The sequence below is a fragment of the Danio aesculapii genome, chromosome 13 (assembly GCF_903798145.1).
Source record: "Danio aesculapii chromosome 13, fDanAes4.1, whole genome shotgun sequence".
NCBI classification, from domain to species: domain Eukaryota; kingdom Metazoa; phylum Chordata; class Actinopteri; order Cypriniformes; family Danionidae; genus Danio; species Danio aesculapii.
In genome coordinates, this window is record NC_079447.1 from 16240163 (window position 1) to 16258486 (window position 18324).

General features: G+C 32.3%; 1 protein-coding gene across 1 annotated transcript in view; it reads left to right on the plus strand.

The window, feature by feature from the left end:
* Window positions 1–18324, plus strand: part of syne2b (spectrin repeat containing, nuclear envelope 2b) — a 200381-nt gene that overhangs the window by 96929 nt on the left and 85128 nt on the right. The window contains exons 80-88 of the mRNA XM_056471431.1: window positions 6133–6297; window positions 8504–8623; window positions 9397–9500; window positions 9607–9748; window positions 11288–11401; window positions 11548–11685; window positions 13811–14017; window positions 16229–16330; window positions 16787–16906. Coding sequence (XP_056327406.1) covers window positions 6133–6297; window positions 8504–8623; window positions 9397–9500; window positions 9607–9748; window positions 11288–11401; window positions 11548–11685; window positions 13811–14017; window positions 16229–16330; window positions 16787–16906 — 1212 coding nt within the window. The remainder of the gene's footprint in view (window positions 1–6132; window positions 6298–8503; window positions 8624–9396; window positions 9501–9606; window positions 9749–11287; window positions 11402–11547; window positions 11686–13810; window positions 14018–16228; window positions 16331–16786; window positions 16907–18324) is intronic.

The following is an 18324-nucleotide window of genomic DNA, read 5'->3' on the forward strand; positions in this document are numbered from 1 at the left end:
CTTGGTTTTATTTCAGCTTAAATAAAAGCAGTTTTTAATTAAAAAAAAACATTTTAAGGTCAATAATATTAGCCCTCATAAGCAATATTTGTTTTCGATTGTCTACAGAACAAACCACTGTTTTACATTAACTTGCCTAATTAACCTAGTTAACCCAATTAACCTAGTTAAGCCTTTAAATGTCACTTTAAGCTGAATATAGTGTCTTGAAAAAATATTTAGTAAAATATTATTTACTGTCATCATGGCAAAGATAAAAGAAATCAGTTATTAGGAATTAGTTATTAAAACTAATATGTTTAGAAATGTGTTGAAAAAATAAACAGGGGGGCTAATAATCCTGACTTCAATTGTATGTATATATATATATATATATATATATATACAGTTGAAGTCAGAAATATTAGCCCCCCTGAATTATTAGCCCCCCTGTTTATTTTTTCTCCAATTTCTGTTTAACGGAGAGAAGATTTTTTTCAACACCTTTCTAAACATGATAGTTTTAATTACTAATTTCTAATAACTATATATATATATATATATATATATATATATATATATATATATATATATATATATATATATATATATATATATATATATATATATATATTTATACGAACACGTTCACAAGAGCAGCAGAGAGGAAGTGAGAGGTCACACTTTATGTATTTGTCTCTGATGGAAAGGCACTCATCATCATTATTTTACATGTAAATTTTTCTTTTTCTGAACCTACATTCAGCATTACTTTTAAAGTCTGACAACTGAGGTATTTTCTGTCCAAGTTTTAGAAGAAATGTTCTTTTAAATAGGTGGTCAACTATGATATCATATTTTAAACTTTAGTTGATGTGTAATGTAGCTGTGTGAACATAAACAACATCTCTGAATGCAATGCCCTCAAAGTTCAGTGCAAAGGGAGACATTGGCTTTTACAGAGTTAGCATAGCAAAGCCTACAGTGAACGAATTTGGGGACTACAAAAAAAATATCCGGGTTAAGGAGATCACAAGCGCTTCAGGTCATGTGCATACACCCCCTGCAGCAAGGGTGCGTGGCCTGAGGCGCTGTAGTGTTATAGCAGAGAAAGCTAAAATGGTGTCCAAACGCTGGCATAAAGAGAGAAGCGCTTAAAGTTTAATTTTAATTATGTTCAAGAGAATTACAAAAAATGTATAGCTCTAGTATTTGACAAAGGACAACTTCCAGAATCTCACCCAGTTCAGTGCTGGATTTGACTAAAAACTCCTCTAACCGACGAACCTGTGGATTGTGAGCCACAATCTGTAAGTATCTTGATTTGTTAAAATTGATCTAGGACATGCAGAGTTTCTAGCATTAACAGTATGTTGTAGTGAGGATGTAAACAAGGATGTAAAAAACGGTAAATACTGTTTGGCACCGCTAATAATTAAGCCACAAATTCATATTTATCCATCAAACCGCTTTAAAGACGCACAGTCTTCACCAGCGCTGCAGTGTCTCTCTATGCGGCCACTTTCCCTGTGTTCTACATCTCAAATAACAAACTCGCAAAAGATATGTGAACGTTTATATTACTTACACATGCTTATTCCAAATATATGTGAAAGGCACTTGTCATATTTAGTTTTTGAGAGCAGGCGTGAGATCCAGCTGTGTGCTCTTCATTTTCTGTCTGATTCAGCGACTGTTTACACCGCAAAAGCATGTACTTGTAGGGACGCAACATGGTGATGTGGAGCCGATCCGCAAATCTGATCAATCAGAGCCTCTTGAGGGCAGGCCTTTCAGAGGAACTAGGAAATATGACAGTCGTTTTCATGTTTGCTGAGTAGCTGTATATAATAGAAAGGTATATGAAAAAATAACGGGATTTTCTACAAATGAAGTAGCAGCACACATTGCTTTGCATCCTATAAACACAACCAAGCTTTAAAAATACACTGTGGATCACCCCTTTAAAACAAAAAAAGAAATGACATTTTTCTGTAGATATCAGTTCCCTCCTAAATGACCAAGTCACTCTTTTTTTTCTTTATGAATTGCTCTCTGTCTTTTATTTGCAGTGTTTTACAGCCCTGAAGTCTTTCACTGCTCAGAGATCAAAGTGTTTGTTGATGATGGTAATCACAGGTCACAAGCTTAGATAACACATGTTTAAACACATCCACTTTTATTGATGATTGATAGATTTTCAAAATGCATTAGAAGATGTTTATTAACGTACAGCATTAAATAATGACCATCTGAAAATTCATCAGAAGAAGATTAGTTTAAATAAGTTTGGATATAGTTTGATGATTATTTTGTGGAGGCACGGTGGCTCAGTCGTTAGCACTGTCGCCTTACAGCAAGAAGGTTGCTGGTTTAAGCTCCGGTTAGGCCAGTTGACGTTTCTGTGTGGAGTTTGTTTGTTCTCCCCATGTGGGCATGGGTTTTCTCTGGGTTCTCTGGTCTCCCCCACAGTCCAAAGACATGCGGTACAGGTGAATTAAATAAGCTAAATTGGCCATAGTGTCTGTGTGTGAATGCGAGAGTGTATAGGTGTTTCCCAGTGCTGGGTTGTGGCTGGAAGGGCATCCGCTGTGTAAAACATATGCTGAAATAGTTGGCGGTTCATTCCACTGTGGTGACCCCTGATAAAATAAAGGGACTAAGTCGGAGGAAAATGAATGAATGATTATTTTGCTTGTGTTTTTGCACTGAATCACTGCAGTTAAGCTCTGATGTAAACGCTCCAGTGCTTATGTGTGTGTTCATAAGCTTTGGAAAGGCAAATATTGTAATGTATAGTGAATGAGAGGGCAGTACTGTACATCATGCCTCAAAGGACCACGTAATAGGAGTCTGTTGTTTACCTTAAAGGTGGAGTTAAAGCATATCAATGGCTGCTTTACACTTATTTTATTCTCTATACATACACATACATGTTTTACACACGACATGCAGAAGCAAGTCTGTGTGGCCATACAGTGCTGTGTTTCAGAAGCACGAATGCGTCAATGATTGTCAACTTCTCTTTTCTTAAGGAAACTCTCTGTGCAGATACTTTTCACTTATTGAGAACACACATTTCCTCAGTCTTAAGATATTTAGGAGAGCGATAGCTGCTTATAGTTCTGACATATCTTGTAATAGTGCTAATGCAGTATTATTTGTACAATTTCCCCATTTAAATTCAGTCATTTAGATCGTAAGGATCAGGAGGAATGTGAATATTTGTGCTCTCCTGATTTGCTGAACTTAGCATTGGATGTTTAGTCTCAGAATGTTGTTTTGGATGTGGTGGTGTGTCTTATTAAGGCTGGTATTGTAGATAAGGTTAGCTGTAAGCGAGGTTTGCTAATGTCTGCCGAGGTGTGGTCATGCTAGACTTTGAGCATGCAAATTTACTTTGGATCACACTGTGAATACGGGCAGCAGGATATGATGCGCGCCATTTATTTTGTGTATTCAGACCTACTGACGTCCGTCACTTTAAAGCAGTTGAGCCTGATATACCACTATCTCTCTCTCTCTCTCTCTCTCTCTCTCTCTCTCTCTCGCTCTCTCTCTCTCTCTCTCTCTCTCTCTCTCTCTCTCTCTCTCTCTCTCTCTCTCTCTCTCTCTCTCTCTCTCTCTCTCTCTCCCTCTCTCTCTCGCTCTCTCTCTTAATTCATTAAAGCTTGCTTTATTGACATGACAAATATGCTTTGGCAAATAATGCAGGCCTTTGTAATGATTACTTTAAATAGACCAAATAAAAACAAATTACATAGTAGTAGTTATAAAAAAATATATATACACTGAAAACATTATTCATTGTATTTACTAATTGAAAAGGTAAGTTGTTGCAAACAATTTATATGAGCTGAATTTCAACAAACAAATTAGGTTAATTAACATAACTAAATCTAATTTGTTTGTTTAAATTCAGCCCATATAAATTCTTTGCAACAACTTACCTTTTCAATCAGTAAATACAATTAACTGTGACTCTACGATTTATAACTCATTCTCACTTGTTCAATTCAATTCAATTCAATAATTGATTTATTGGCTTGACAAATGTTACAAATGTATTGCCAAAGCATTTATAAAGTTTACATTAAAAAAAGAACATACATATATAATAAAAAAACATAGTAAACACAGTAAATAGTGGTAGTAAAAAATGTATAAAAATATAATTTAAAAAAAAAATCATATTATTCAACATATCATATTATTAACAGAAAAAGCCCCTTCGATATCACTTTGGTACAGAGTTGTTCTTGAATATGTTTCTTTAGATTATTTCAATTCAATTCAATCAATTCAATTGAATTGAGATTATTTAACTTGTATTGCTCATAATAAAGTTTGCATGTTCTATAAATGGTGGGAGCCATTCTTAACATATATGGGGCTGAATATTTCCTGTATAATTTCTAGAGGACTTCCATACTTTATGTAATCTGTCATGTTTGTATGTGTACATGTCTGCCTCTCTTTCTTTTTTTTTAGTCTTTCCTTTTTTTGTGTGTGCTTAATTTTCCCATCCTGTGTGCTTTGCTTGTTTATTTCATCTTTGTAAATGTTGAAAAATCAATAACAATATACAAAAAACATATCATATTATTATTCAAGATCTCATATATTATTCCATATATCATGTTATTCACATATATCAATAAAAAATAATAGATCAGAATAAACTGTACATTTAACAATCAACATTTTAGATTAAAACAGTAATAAAAACAATAATAATTTGTATATTTACAATGATTCATTTATAATAATCCAGATGTGTGTGTGTGTGTGTGTCTCTCTCTCTCTGTGGGTGTGTTTGTGTAATCTGATACCTTCATCAAACATTCAGAGATTGAGCTCCAGTAGACCGTGCTAGTAACTGCTACAACTAGCACACAAACCACTAACCATTATATATTTGAGTTAACAAGGTGTTAAAGTGATCATTCACAGAAAATTACAAATTCTGTCATCATTTACTATCATGACTGCATAATAGTCCAAATCTGTATTCCGTTTTTCTGTGTAACACAATATCAGTCAGTGTATACACTTTGTTTTGATTCAGCTTTAGACAGTCTTGACGATTAGAATCTTTTCAACCACGTCATGTCATCTTACTCTAAAAATTACTTGTAGAAGATGAGTAGAATGAATTAGCAAGCAAGTTGTTTGGTGATGGATCAACATTAAGGTTTATCAGTATTATATTCTTAATATTATAGAGCAAAACAAGTAAAAAAAATGAATTTAAAAATCTAATAAGTAATATAATATAATATAATATAATATAATTCATAATATAATATAATTCATAATATAATATAATAAAACATAATATAATACAGATGACATTAATAAGAGTTGATTAAATAAATATTTTAAAATATTAATAGTCCCCATAAAGAAAATCCCTGTATGTGTGGGTTATTTAATATACTGTTTGCATAACTATTATATTAAATATATGTAATTAAATAAGGTTTAATAATTAAAAGATTCAATTAATATGTATGAATAAATAAAAATGCATTAAAACAAACAATATTATAAATGAGATTAAGCTAAATAATGAATAATTAATTAAATTAAAAATGTAAACAAATGTGTAGATATAAATGAATAATTACAGAACTATAATGAGTATGGGGGAAAAAAGTATTTATATTTTAAATATAAAGTAAGGAAAGTAAAAATATTTCCCCGGGGTGGAGCAGTGGGTGGCGCTGTCACCTCACAGCAAGAAGGTCGCTGGTGGTTATAATTTTGATATTTATACATCAAACTACAGAGATACCTTTTACATTTTAACAGGGATGTTCACGTTTGATAAAAAAAAAAAAAACAAGTGAAAACCTTTGCTGTTGGATGTTCAAGTCAACAAAATCGATCTCAATCTAAAGTCTGTCCATTGGATTATTAATGAGATTTTTGTTCATATTTGTTTTTCTAAGTCTGAGTATTGTGTAAATGGAGCCGCATCTGTCAGCATCTTCAGTGCTTATTACTTTCCATTGTATTCTATTGTACCATGAACGCCAGTAAGCATTTCTGTTTGCTTGACTATTCCTGCTGATTGTATTGGTTGTGTTGGAGTGATGCAGAATGTAGATTGATGTTAATTGTGTGGGTTTTTTTTTTTCATGCATCTAGACGACTCTGGTGGAGATCGAGCAGAGGATCTCCAGTCTTCCTGCATGTGGACTGAAAGAACAGGAGCAACACGAGGCTGAATCGCTCAACACCAAACTCCAGCTGCTGAAGAACAGACTGGTGACAGTCCAGTTACAGCTGCAGAACAGACACAGTGACCATCAGGTACACACGCATACTCTATTGCACATAAATTACTGCTACTTTGCTTGCAATTAATGCTACCTTTGTATAAATATTTATTTAAATTTATTGCACTTTATTTTCACCATGAGTTATTTTGTGCATGTATATATATATATATATATATATATATATATATATATATATATATATATATATATATATATATATATATTTACAGTTGAAGTCAGACGTATTATTATCCCCTTTAAATATTTCCCAAATGATGTTTAACAGAGCAAGGAAATTTTCACTGTATGTATAATAATATTTTTTCTTCTGGATCTTATTTATTTCGGCTGGAATAAAAGCTTAAGCCATTTTAAGGTAAAAACTATTAAGCCCCTTTAAGCTAATTTTGTTTTTGATAGTCTGCAGAACAAACCATCGTTAATATTACCTGCGGTAATTATTCAGGGAGGCTAATAATTCTGACTTCAACTATATATCAAACTGTATATGCATATATATATATATATATATATATATATATATATATATATATATATATATATATATATATATATATATATATATATATATATATATATATATATATATATATATATATATATATATATATATATATATAGCTACCTGAAAACTATGGGCTAGTGCACCAAGTGTTTTAAATGCAAAATGTGGTCACACCAAATATTTATTTGATTTAGTTAATATAAGTCAGTTGATAAATGAAAATAATTTATGCATTATTTTTGTAAGCATCCTGAAACTTAAACTAGACTTTAGACTTATTTTTTTTAACTTTAAACCCTTTTTTTTTTTTTGGTGAAAATACTAGTAGCCTATGACTTTAGAACATACTATATATACTGTATTTCTTTTTTTATTGCTTATGTTACTGTATAACTAAAACTATATGGACCAGTTATATCCTGACATACTTTTTCATATTAAATCATCATTACTCATATTGAGAAATTACTGTAGTAATTTTTAGTAAATACTATATTGTTTTTGGACCATACTATAATAGAATGCTTGAGTTAACCTTTTGTGTTAATTATATATTTGCTGTGGTAATGCAACATCTCTAGTACTGCTGTGTAAACAAACAACCCAATACTGTACTACAACTAGATATTATACTGCACAGCGGTTTAATGTAATAAAAATTAATGCTACAGTATTTAGCACAGTTTATTCATTCACTATAGTTAATACTACACACTCAAAACAAATATTTTATTGAATTTTAAAGCTACTTATTTCAAATGAGCTGAAACAACTAAATTCTTGAGATTTTTTTGGAACCACCTAATTGTTTTATGCTAAATCCACTTAAATTGGTTAAGTTAACTTAATAGATTTGTGTTGGGACAACATGAATGAATTGTATAGAACCCTGCATTTTTATAGTGCAGTAATCATTAATATAGTATAAATACCATAATATATACAGTATAATAAACTTTACTATAGTATATATACTCTAAATGTGGTATGGTGCAAAAACACTACAATAAATTACTATAGTTTTTTTTTTCCATGTTGGAGTCATATGATAAACTTTACTGTATATGTATTATGTTTTATTTTTTATGTGGTAGTCATATGCTTTCAATTTATGTAGAAAAGTCTTTCATTTTCTTTATGTTTACTAAAATGGGTTGGTACTTGTGTGTGGTATACTATATAGTATTACTACTATACAAAATTCTACTATGAATTACATCCTTTAGCAATGGAATTTGTATTGAAAACTAATCTTCTGTGAAACTGAATGTGCCTAATAAGCCGAACTTGATACACTCATACCTGATTTTCAAGTATTGCTGGTATTCTCTATAAAGCTGCTTTGATGCAATTTATACTGTATAAAATGCTAATTAAAAATTACTTGACATGAAAAAAACAAATAATAATAAAATTGGTTGAATCTTAATGACCAAAGAAAATTGTCCTAATCATAAGAGAAACACTGCACCTAATACACACAGAATTTGTAATGCCCTTCTGTTTTTTAAAGGTTAGATCAGATGCAGTGTAATCCAGGTGTTGTGAGGAACTTAATGAAAAGATTGCTTGCGATGACACTGATCGTTAGCATGCTAATTGCGGCTGATTTTACATTTGCAGATTCTGAAGTATTAAATCCAAAAGTGTTGCTACTGAGAGGCTGCATAGTGTTTTATCTCTCTCTCCTTCTCTTTCTCTCCCTCTTTAGGTGTGTGTTGAGAGTCAGCGCCCCCTGCAGGCCAGGTTAACCAGAAGTGCGAGTGTGCAAGAGATGCTGAGCTCCTCCAGAACTAAACTTTTTAGACAGAGTAGCCTTCAACAGCAAAGGGTAACACACACAAAGAATATTTTTAACATTATTTAGTCCTCTGATGACAATGCAAATTTTTTTTTATCAGCCAAATGCTAATTAAAATCTATAAAATTATTTATTTATGATTAATGTTTGGTATACAAACCCCAATAAATTTTTTATCATTGTTTTATGAATATAATGTTTAAGAGAACAGCATTTATTTGAAATATATTATAAATATATTTACCGATATTTTTGGTCAAAATACTGTATGTCTTTATGGAATATAAAAAGATTTGAAAGATTTTTAATGTCATGTTTCAGGTAGAAAATATTAAAAAAAAATGACCCTGAAATGTATTTAATTTAATTTAATTTTGTTTTATTTATTTTATTTTATTTATTTATTTATTTATTTATTTATTTTTGTTTTATTTTACTTTGTTTTATTTTATTTTATATTATTTAATTATTTATTTTTGTTTTGGTTTATTTTACTTTGTTTTATTTTATTATTTGAGTTATTTTATTTATTTTGTTTTATTTCATTTTATTAATTTAGTTATATTTTACTTATTTATTTTATTTTATTGTACTGTTTTAGTTATTTTATTTATTTATTTATTGTTTTATTTTATAAGTTATTTTATTTATTTATTTATTATTTAATTTATTTTAATTTATAATTTAATTAATTTATTAACTTTTATTTTTATTATTTTTTGTTTTATTTTATTTTTATTGTTTTATTTTATTATTTATTTTATTTTATTCTCATTTTCATTCCATTTCAATCTCATTTTTAGGAATTGGAGCATGGTTTAAATGAACAGAGGGATCTAACTAAAGCTATCGCAATTCAAGGCAGCAGAGCTCAAACACACAGCCAGACGACAGATGAGCATACTGGGTATCTAAACACACACGCACGCACACACACACACACATATTTTTGTACAATATATACAAGTATATCCACACTTTGCCATCATATAACACTCTCCGACTGCCTGCAGTGAATTCGCAACAAATGAGCATGACGACAAGAGAGAGGAAGTAGAGCTAGCAGTTCACAGGAAGTGGTCACACCTCTGTAGCAGACTGAAGACTGAAGAGACTGAGCAAGATCATGGAGATAAAGATCAAGTTCAATCTGAGGTCTGAACACTGCTGACTGTGTTATTAAGTCAATCCTTAACTGATTTTTTTGGTCGGCTGTTTGTATTTTGTGTTTTATAGACAGGTGTAGTTAAAATGATTAGACCTCATGTGAACATTTATATATTTTTTTAAATATGTGTGCTCTTTCAACTCATTTTTCAACATATCGTTTTTATAAGTCATTCATTTTTAATTTAATAACTAAAAATTCTAATAACAAAATTCTTTGCCATGATGACACAACATAATGGGTGTGGCAAAATTGCTTGACCGCAACACCTGTGCACTTTTGACGGACTGGCCCCCGAACTACGATTCACGCGCACAAACGAAAATTGGTACACACATCAAAAATGCCAGTACCTGCAACAAAGTCTGTACAAAGTTTGTACAGTGTTTGTACAACAAAGCTTGAGCAAAATCTCAAACCCAGATTTTTTTTACTTCCTGTGGCTTTTTTTGCCATTTCCAGGCATTGTATTTTAACGAACTCCTCCTAGGGATTTTATCAGATCAACACCAAAATAGAGAATTTTCATCTAAAGACCTTGGTGATGTTAAATTGCGAAGACCTAGAGGTTTTGTCAAAGGGCGTGTCCGTGGCGTCCTCACAAACTTTGATGCTTCGCCGTGAAACAGGAAGTTGTTCTAACTCAGGCATTCATTGTCTGATCTGCCTCAAAATCCACACGTTTGATAGGAGTCCTGACCTGAACACGTTTACATGCCAATATCCAGTTACAATCATAGCGCTACCTGCTGGCAACAGGAAACTACATGTTTTACAGTGTAACAAACTCCTCCTACAAATTTTATCACATAGAATCCATGTTTTGTTACTATAATCCAAAGGCCTTTGTAATGCTAAATTGTGAAGATCTAGTTTTCGTCAAAGGGCGTGTCCGAGGCAGTCTGATAAAAGTCAGTCTATCGCCATGGAGGAGGAAGTACTTATAACTCAGCCAAACAATGTCTGATCTGCCTGTAAATTCACAGGTTTGATGAGATTCCTCTCCTGAAGACATCTACATGCCAATATTGAGCCACAGTCATGGCGCCACCTGATGACAGAAAGACGTTTGACATAAATCTAGGATTTTCTTAGGTTTTTTTTTTTATATATATCAGCCAAAATTATTATTGCCTATTGTTCTCTGTCATCCTAAGGCCACCAGGTGGGGGTGAGCCCGGGTGCGAGGTCCCTTTCATTGCTGCTTGCAGCTTTAATTTTCTACTTATTTTTTAAGATACTAGTGTGATAATATTGACCATTAAAATGTGTTTTAAAACAAAATTAAACTGCTTTTAATCCAGCCAAACAGAAAGGAATGACTTTCTCCAGAAGAAACAATAGATTTTAGGAAACACTGTGAAAATTTCCTTGCTCCATTTAATATTACTAAACGAAAAACTGTACATTATTTTACAATGCTTATTTAAAGTTTCCATTTGTATAATTAAAAAATTGAGAAAAAAGTGAGCTATTAAAGCAAAGAACATTTATGCAGTCTAATTTAATTTGTTGTGTGTGAACAGATTCTTGCTCCATCTGTGTGTTTGTGGAGCGGAGCTGCTGTTTCTCTTTGCCTGCAAGAGATTCAGTCCAGCATCACACAACTTAAAGATCTGCAAAGCTCAGCAGCAACACAGGTGTCAATAAAACTGCACATCCTATCACATACCATACAGAAATAATGCTTATAATCTATATACTGTTCATGAGACACACACTTCCTTACAGTTAGAACACACTCAGCTTTGAGATACCAGAATAAACTGTGTGTATCTGTGTGCAGGATCATCAGTCTCTGGATGAAGGTCTGTTTGAAGTGTTGAGTGGAGTGAATCTCACTCTCCGTTCTCTCAAACACACACTCGTGTTTCAGCCAGCAACCTCTCATACTGACACACTGAGCCAGCTGCAGCAGCTACAGGTATCCATCTATACACTCCCCCGCACATCTATCAGTCTAGATCAACTTGAGCCATTACAACCGTTCACACATTTATCCATCCATCCATCAATGCATTCCATCTACAGCCCCCCATACATTTGACTCAATTCATCCTTCCACCTATTTGCCTGTACATTCACACATACTGTACATACATCCATTCACACTTTAATCCAAGCCATAAAAGCACCCATACACTAAACCTTCTACAATCCTTCAACCATCCATTCATCGGTTTTCTAGACAACCATCAAACAATACATCCTGCCACCCATCCACAGAGTATATACTGTACATATACTCTTCCATATTACGCTCTCGTCCATCAGTCCATTCATCAATCCATCAGTCCATCCATCCATCTACTTATTATCCATAATCCAATTATTGACCTTTTTATCCATTCATCCACTGACCATCCACTCTCTTACCCATATATCTAATTCACCTAAACAACCATCAATCATCCATCTATCCATCCATCCATCCATCCAACCATATGTCTATCCATTTATCCATCTGTCTATCCATCCATCCATCCATCCATCCATCCATCTCTCCATCCATCTCTCCATCCATCTGTTTGTCCACCCATCCATCCATCATCCATTCATTCTTCCATCAGGCTATACACCCTCTCACCATTCATTCATTCATCTATCATTGCATCCATTTTGTCCATCCAACTATCTGTCCACCAACCCATCCCTCCATTCAGCCATGTCCATACACCCTCTCACTATTCATTCATTCATACATAGATACATTCGTCATTCTATCATTTTGTCCATTTATCCATCCAACTATCCATCCATCCATTCTGCCGTCAGTCCATACACCCCTCACCATTCATTCATCCATCTGTCCATCCATTCATTCATCCATCCATCATTCCATCCATCCATCCATCCATCATTTCTCTTTTCAGTCATTCATCTGTCTATTCATCCACCCACCTACTCATTTATCCAGTCAGCCGTCAGTCTATTCACCATCCAAACTTTCATTCATCCATCCATCCATCCATCCGTCCGTCCGTCCGTCCGTCCGTCCATCCGTCCGTTCGTTCGTTCGTTCGTCCGTCCGTCCGTTCATGTGCCAATCGCGATATACATATGCCAATGGTTTGCTATAAATGATTTAGCATTCTTTTTCCTGAATTCGTGCGCATTAAACCGCGAGTGACAGAGACCGAGGAAATTTATTAAAATATTGGCTAGAATTAATTAAATTAACTTAATTTATGTCCTGTGGAAAAAAATATTTGTATTATAATTTTAGTGCTCTGCTTGAGGTACTGTAGGTAAATTTATTTTTATGCTTTTGATGAAATGCGCCGTACCGTTACTCTGTGTTTCACTGGTATGTCTTTAAATAAATAATTATTAACGCCCATTTAATTATTCATTTATTATTTATATACAATAATCAAGACATAAAGTGAAATAGTAAAATACAATCAACAACGAAAATGTAAATAAAATCTGTAAATGAAAAAGCTTATTTATTGACTGTCACTTTAAAATAACAAACACTGTACAACTCTATATTTAGGCTAAAACACTGCTTTATTTATTTATTAAGGTATACTTATTTGTATGTATGTTTGGACTTTAATTTTAGTTGTCTTTTATTTCTTTAATTTTACTTTCCAAAATAAATCCTCATTTTACTTTCCAAGTTTACAATGATAATAAAGCATGTTAACAAGTTTTTGCTTTGTTTCATTATTTCATCTTCATTTACGAGTAGCAGAGTATTTACACAGCTACTGTATATTTCTAGCCCGTCCCTTTGTGCCTCCTAGTCGCATAGTCGCAAACTGCGGTTATATCTTAAAACACGTGCCAGTGCTGCGGCAGTGCCATTCACGCCGGTAACGCTGCTTTTAAAGTGTTGCTCACTGTACATGAAACAGAGTGATTATACTGTATATTGCTTTTAAAGTAATATCGCATATCAAAGATCGCATTATTTAGCATGCTATCACATATCTCGTTGTCCATCAATATCACACAGTCCTAGTCTTATGTATCTGTCAGTCTGTTTATCCCTTTATTTATACATTTCTTTATACATTACTCTCGTTTTCTTTGAATTTCAGAGTTTATCTGCAGAGTTGATCTCCTTGGAGTCCACATTGAGGTCTCAGGGGTCAGAGGTCATGAAGTTATTAGTTTCAGGTTCATCAGTATCAGAGACATCCACCTGCTTTGACCTGCTGACGCAGCATGTGTGTGACATTCAGAAGACTCTGGCTGAGAAACAGGAGCAGGTACAGGAGAGGATAAAACACACAACTCAGCTTCAGGTCAGATTTCTGTCTCCTTCAGTTTATTTCTTACCCATACAAACTAATGAGACTGCAGTTACGTGAGAATTCTTGTAAATTCTTGTAGCTTACAAGTTACTAGACATGCTAAAATTCAGGAAATTGATTCTCATGGGTTAAAAGTGCTATTATTTCAGCAGTTTTAAGTAGGTTTTAACACCCCAAACCCCCAATGCCTCATCCTAACTGTCATGAGCACTCAAACTTGTTTGGTTTGAAAAAACACCATAAAACTTGTCTTCAGTCTCATGTTTAAAAGAATAGTTCACCCAAAACTGAAAATTATACAATTTAATCACCCTCAAGTGGTTATAAACCTTTATGAGTTTCTTTATTCTGTTGAACAACAAAGAAGCTTTTTTGAAGAAATCTTAAAACCTGTAACCACTGACTTCCATAAAATTAGTTTTTCCTACTGTGGACATCAGTGGTTGTGGAAATACAGTGCACCCAGAAAGTATTCATAGCGCGTCACCTTTTTCCACATTTTCTATATGTTACAGCCTTATTCCAAAATGGATGAAATTCATTTATTTCCTCAAAATTCTACACACAATACCCCATAATGACAATGTGAAAAAAGACTTTTTGAAATTGTTGCAAATTTTTTAAAAATAAAAAAGCTGAAAAATCACATGTACAGAAGTATTCACAGCCTTTGCCATGAAGCTCTAAATTGAGCTCAGGTACATTCTGTTTCCCCTGATCATTCTTGAGATGTTTCAACAGCTTAATTGGAGTTCACCTGTGGTAAATTCAGTTGATTGGACATGATTTGAAAAGGCATACACCTGCCTATATAAGTCCCAGAGTTGACAGTGCATGTCAAAGCACAAACCAAGCATGAAGACAAAGGAATTGTCTGTAGATTTCTGAGACAGGATTGTCTCGAGGCACAAGGCTGGGGAAGGTTACAGAAAAATATCTGCTGCTCCGAAAGATCCAATGAGCACAGTGGCCTCCATCATCCATAAGTAAATGTTTGGAAACACCAGGACTCTTCCTAGAGCTGGCTGGAGGTTATCAATAACCTGATGGTCACACTGTCTGAGCTCTAGCGTTCTTCTGTGGAAAGAGGAGAACCTTACAGAAGGACAACCATCTGTGCAGCAATCCACCAATCAGGCCTGTATGGAGAGTGACCAGACGGTAGCCACTCCATGCCTGGAATTTGCCAAAAGGCATCTGAAGGACTCTCAAATCATAAAAAAAAACTAAATTCTCTGGTCTGATGAGACTAAAATTGAACTCTTTGGAGTGAATGCCAGGCGTTACGTTTGGAGAAAACCAGGCACCGCTCATCACCAGGCTAAAACCATCCCTACAGTAAAGCATGTTGATGGCAGCATCATGCTGTGGGGATGTTTTTCAGCAGCGGGAACTGAAGGACTAGTCAGGATAGAGAAAAAGATGAATGCAGCAATGTACAGAGATATCCTTAATGAAAACCTGCTTCAGAGTGCTCTTGACCTCAGACGACCAAAATATCAATGGAGTGGCTTCACAACAACTCTGTGAATGTCCTTGAGTGGCCCAGCCAGAGCCTAGACCTAAATCCTATTGAACATTTGTGAAGAGATCTGAAAATGGCTGTACACCCTTGCTTCCCATCCAACCTGATAGAGCTTGAGAGGTACTGCAGAGGAATAGGCAAAACTCCCAAAGACAGGTGTGACAAGCTTGTGGCATCATATTCAAAAAGACTTGAGGCTGTAATTGCTGCCAAAGGTGCATCAACAAAGTATTGAGCAAAGACTGTAAATACTTATGTACATGTGATTTTTCAGTTTTTTTTTTATTTTTTATAAATTTGCAACACTTTCAAAAAATCTTTTTTCACATTGTCATTATGGGGTATTGTGTGTAGAATTTTGAAGAAATAAATGAATTTAATCCATTTTGGAATAAGGCTGTAACATAAAAAATGTGGAAAAAGTTAAGCATGAATACTTTCCGGATGCACTGTAAAAAGTGAGTAAATTTCCATTTTTTTGAGTGAGCTATCCCTTTAATTCAGCAATACATTAATTCATATCATAAAACATAGCATATCCTATCACACTGTAAAACATATCAACTACATTTGTGAAGACATATAAGATAACAGTGTATACTCTAATTTTACTCGTGGACCTTTTTGCCTGGCATCTTAATTGCAATATTTCCTTCCTTGTGTGTCAAACCCTGCAGAAAAAAGTGAAAGACCTGCATGACTCAGTACTAACTAACACACTGATCCTTCACTCTACAACTAATGGAGAAATCCACCATGACCTTTACACACGGCTGCAGGTGAGCACATATGCCTATTAAGAAAACTCACTATTAAACAAGGGAGAAGATGCTGTGCATATCTGTTAAACACTAATATTAATAGTAAGTATTATAAATATATCTGAATGAATGTAGGTTGTAAATGCCTCTCAATTATCAGTGTTTGTCATGTACATATCTGCAGTTGACAAAATGCTGATGTTTACATGGTACATTTGCTGACTTCAGTGCCAGTCTACAATTTTATAGCGTTTCATATTTCTCCTGAAGACTCATAAAGTCATAAAGTTTGGTTTCCTGCACTAAAAACATCATATATTTGAATATATGAATATATTTTTTCAGTTGATTGGACAAACATCATTCCTGGAGTCCATTTGAACATTGATGTTTATGATGTTTAGGAGGTTTATGACTTCATTGTGCATGAAGTCTGGGATGTTTACTGTACCTGTGCTGTGTTTACATGTGAAGGCTGTCACCGGGCAGAAACAAGATGTGGAGCAGACTGAGAGAGAGCTGGCAGAACTCAGAGATGAGACAGCGAGTCGAGATCAGCCTTCGTCCTTTAACCAGCAGATCAGCACACTGGAGGTTCAGAATTTAGTTCAGTTTTGGTTCAGCAAAAATGAGACACAATTGAAATTTTCATCTGATTGTACAATAGAATTCTGAGGAAGATTTTAAATATAAGGACTGACAATGCTTTATTTAATGCCATATTTAAAGTTGTTTTAATTAAATAATCTTTTTCTCCAGTATTTATTTATTTATTTATGTTAATTAATTAATTAATTTATTCATTCATTCATTTATTTATTCATTTATTTATTCATTTATTTATTCGTTTATTTATTTATTTATTTTCATTCATTCATTTTCTTTCATTCATTATTTATTTTTTATTTATTTATTTTCATTCATTTATATTCATTTATTCATCCATTCATTCGTTTACTCATTTATTTATTCATTTGTTTATTTATATATTTATTTATTTTCATTTATTTTAATTCATTCATTCATTTTTTCATTTATTTATTCGTTTGTTTGTTTATTTATTTTCATTCATTATTTTATATTTCATAATTTATTTATTTTCATTCATTCATTTATTTTCATTCAATCATTCATTTATTTTCATTCATTCATTTTCTTTCATTCATTATTTATTTTTTATGTATTCATTTATTTTCATTCATTCATTTATTTTCATTTATTTGTTTACTCGTTCATTTATTTATTTATTTTTATTTATTCATTCTTTTTTTCATTCATTATTTATTTTTTATCTATTTATTTTCATTCATTTATTTTTTATTTATTTTCATTCGTTCATTCATTTTCTTTCATTCCTTATTTATTTTAATTATTTTTATTTTTTCATTCATTCATTTAATTTTATTAATTTATTTATTCATTTGTTTATTTATGTTTATTTTCATTCATTCATTCATTTTCATTTATTATTTATTCATTTCATCATTCATTTCTTCATGTATTTATTTATTTTTTATTTTCATTCATTCATTCATTTATTTATTTTCATCCATTCATTTATTTGCATTCATTTATTTATTCAACTGTTTGTTTATTTATTTATTTATTTTTATTCATTTATCTATTTTTATACATTTTCTTTCATTCATTGTTTATTTTTATTTATTTATTTATTTATTTTCATTTGTTCATTTATTTTCATTCATTTATTCATTTATTTATTTATTTATTTTCATTTATTCAATCATTTATTTATTATTTCTTCATTTCTTCATTCATTCATTTATTAATTTTATTTATTTTTATTCATTTATTTTCATTATTTATTTATTCATTCATTTGTTCATTTTTTTATTTATTTTCATTTATTCATTCATTCATTCATTCATTCATTCATATGTTTTTATTCATTCATTCATTCATTTAATTTTGTATGTCATAATGTGTTCATTATAAGCATGATGTGACACAAAAAAATTATATAACATACTTTCAGAAAGATTAGCTGATAT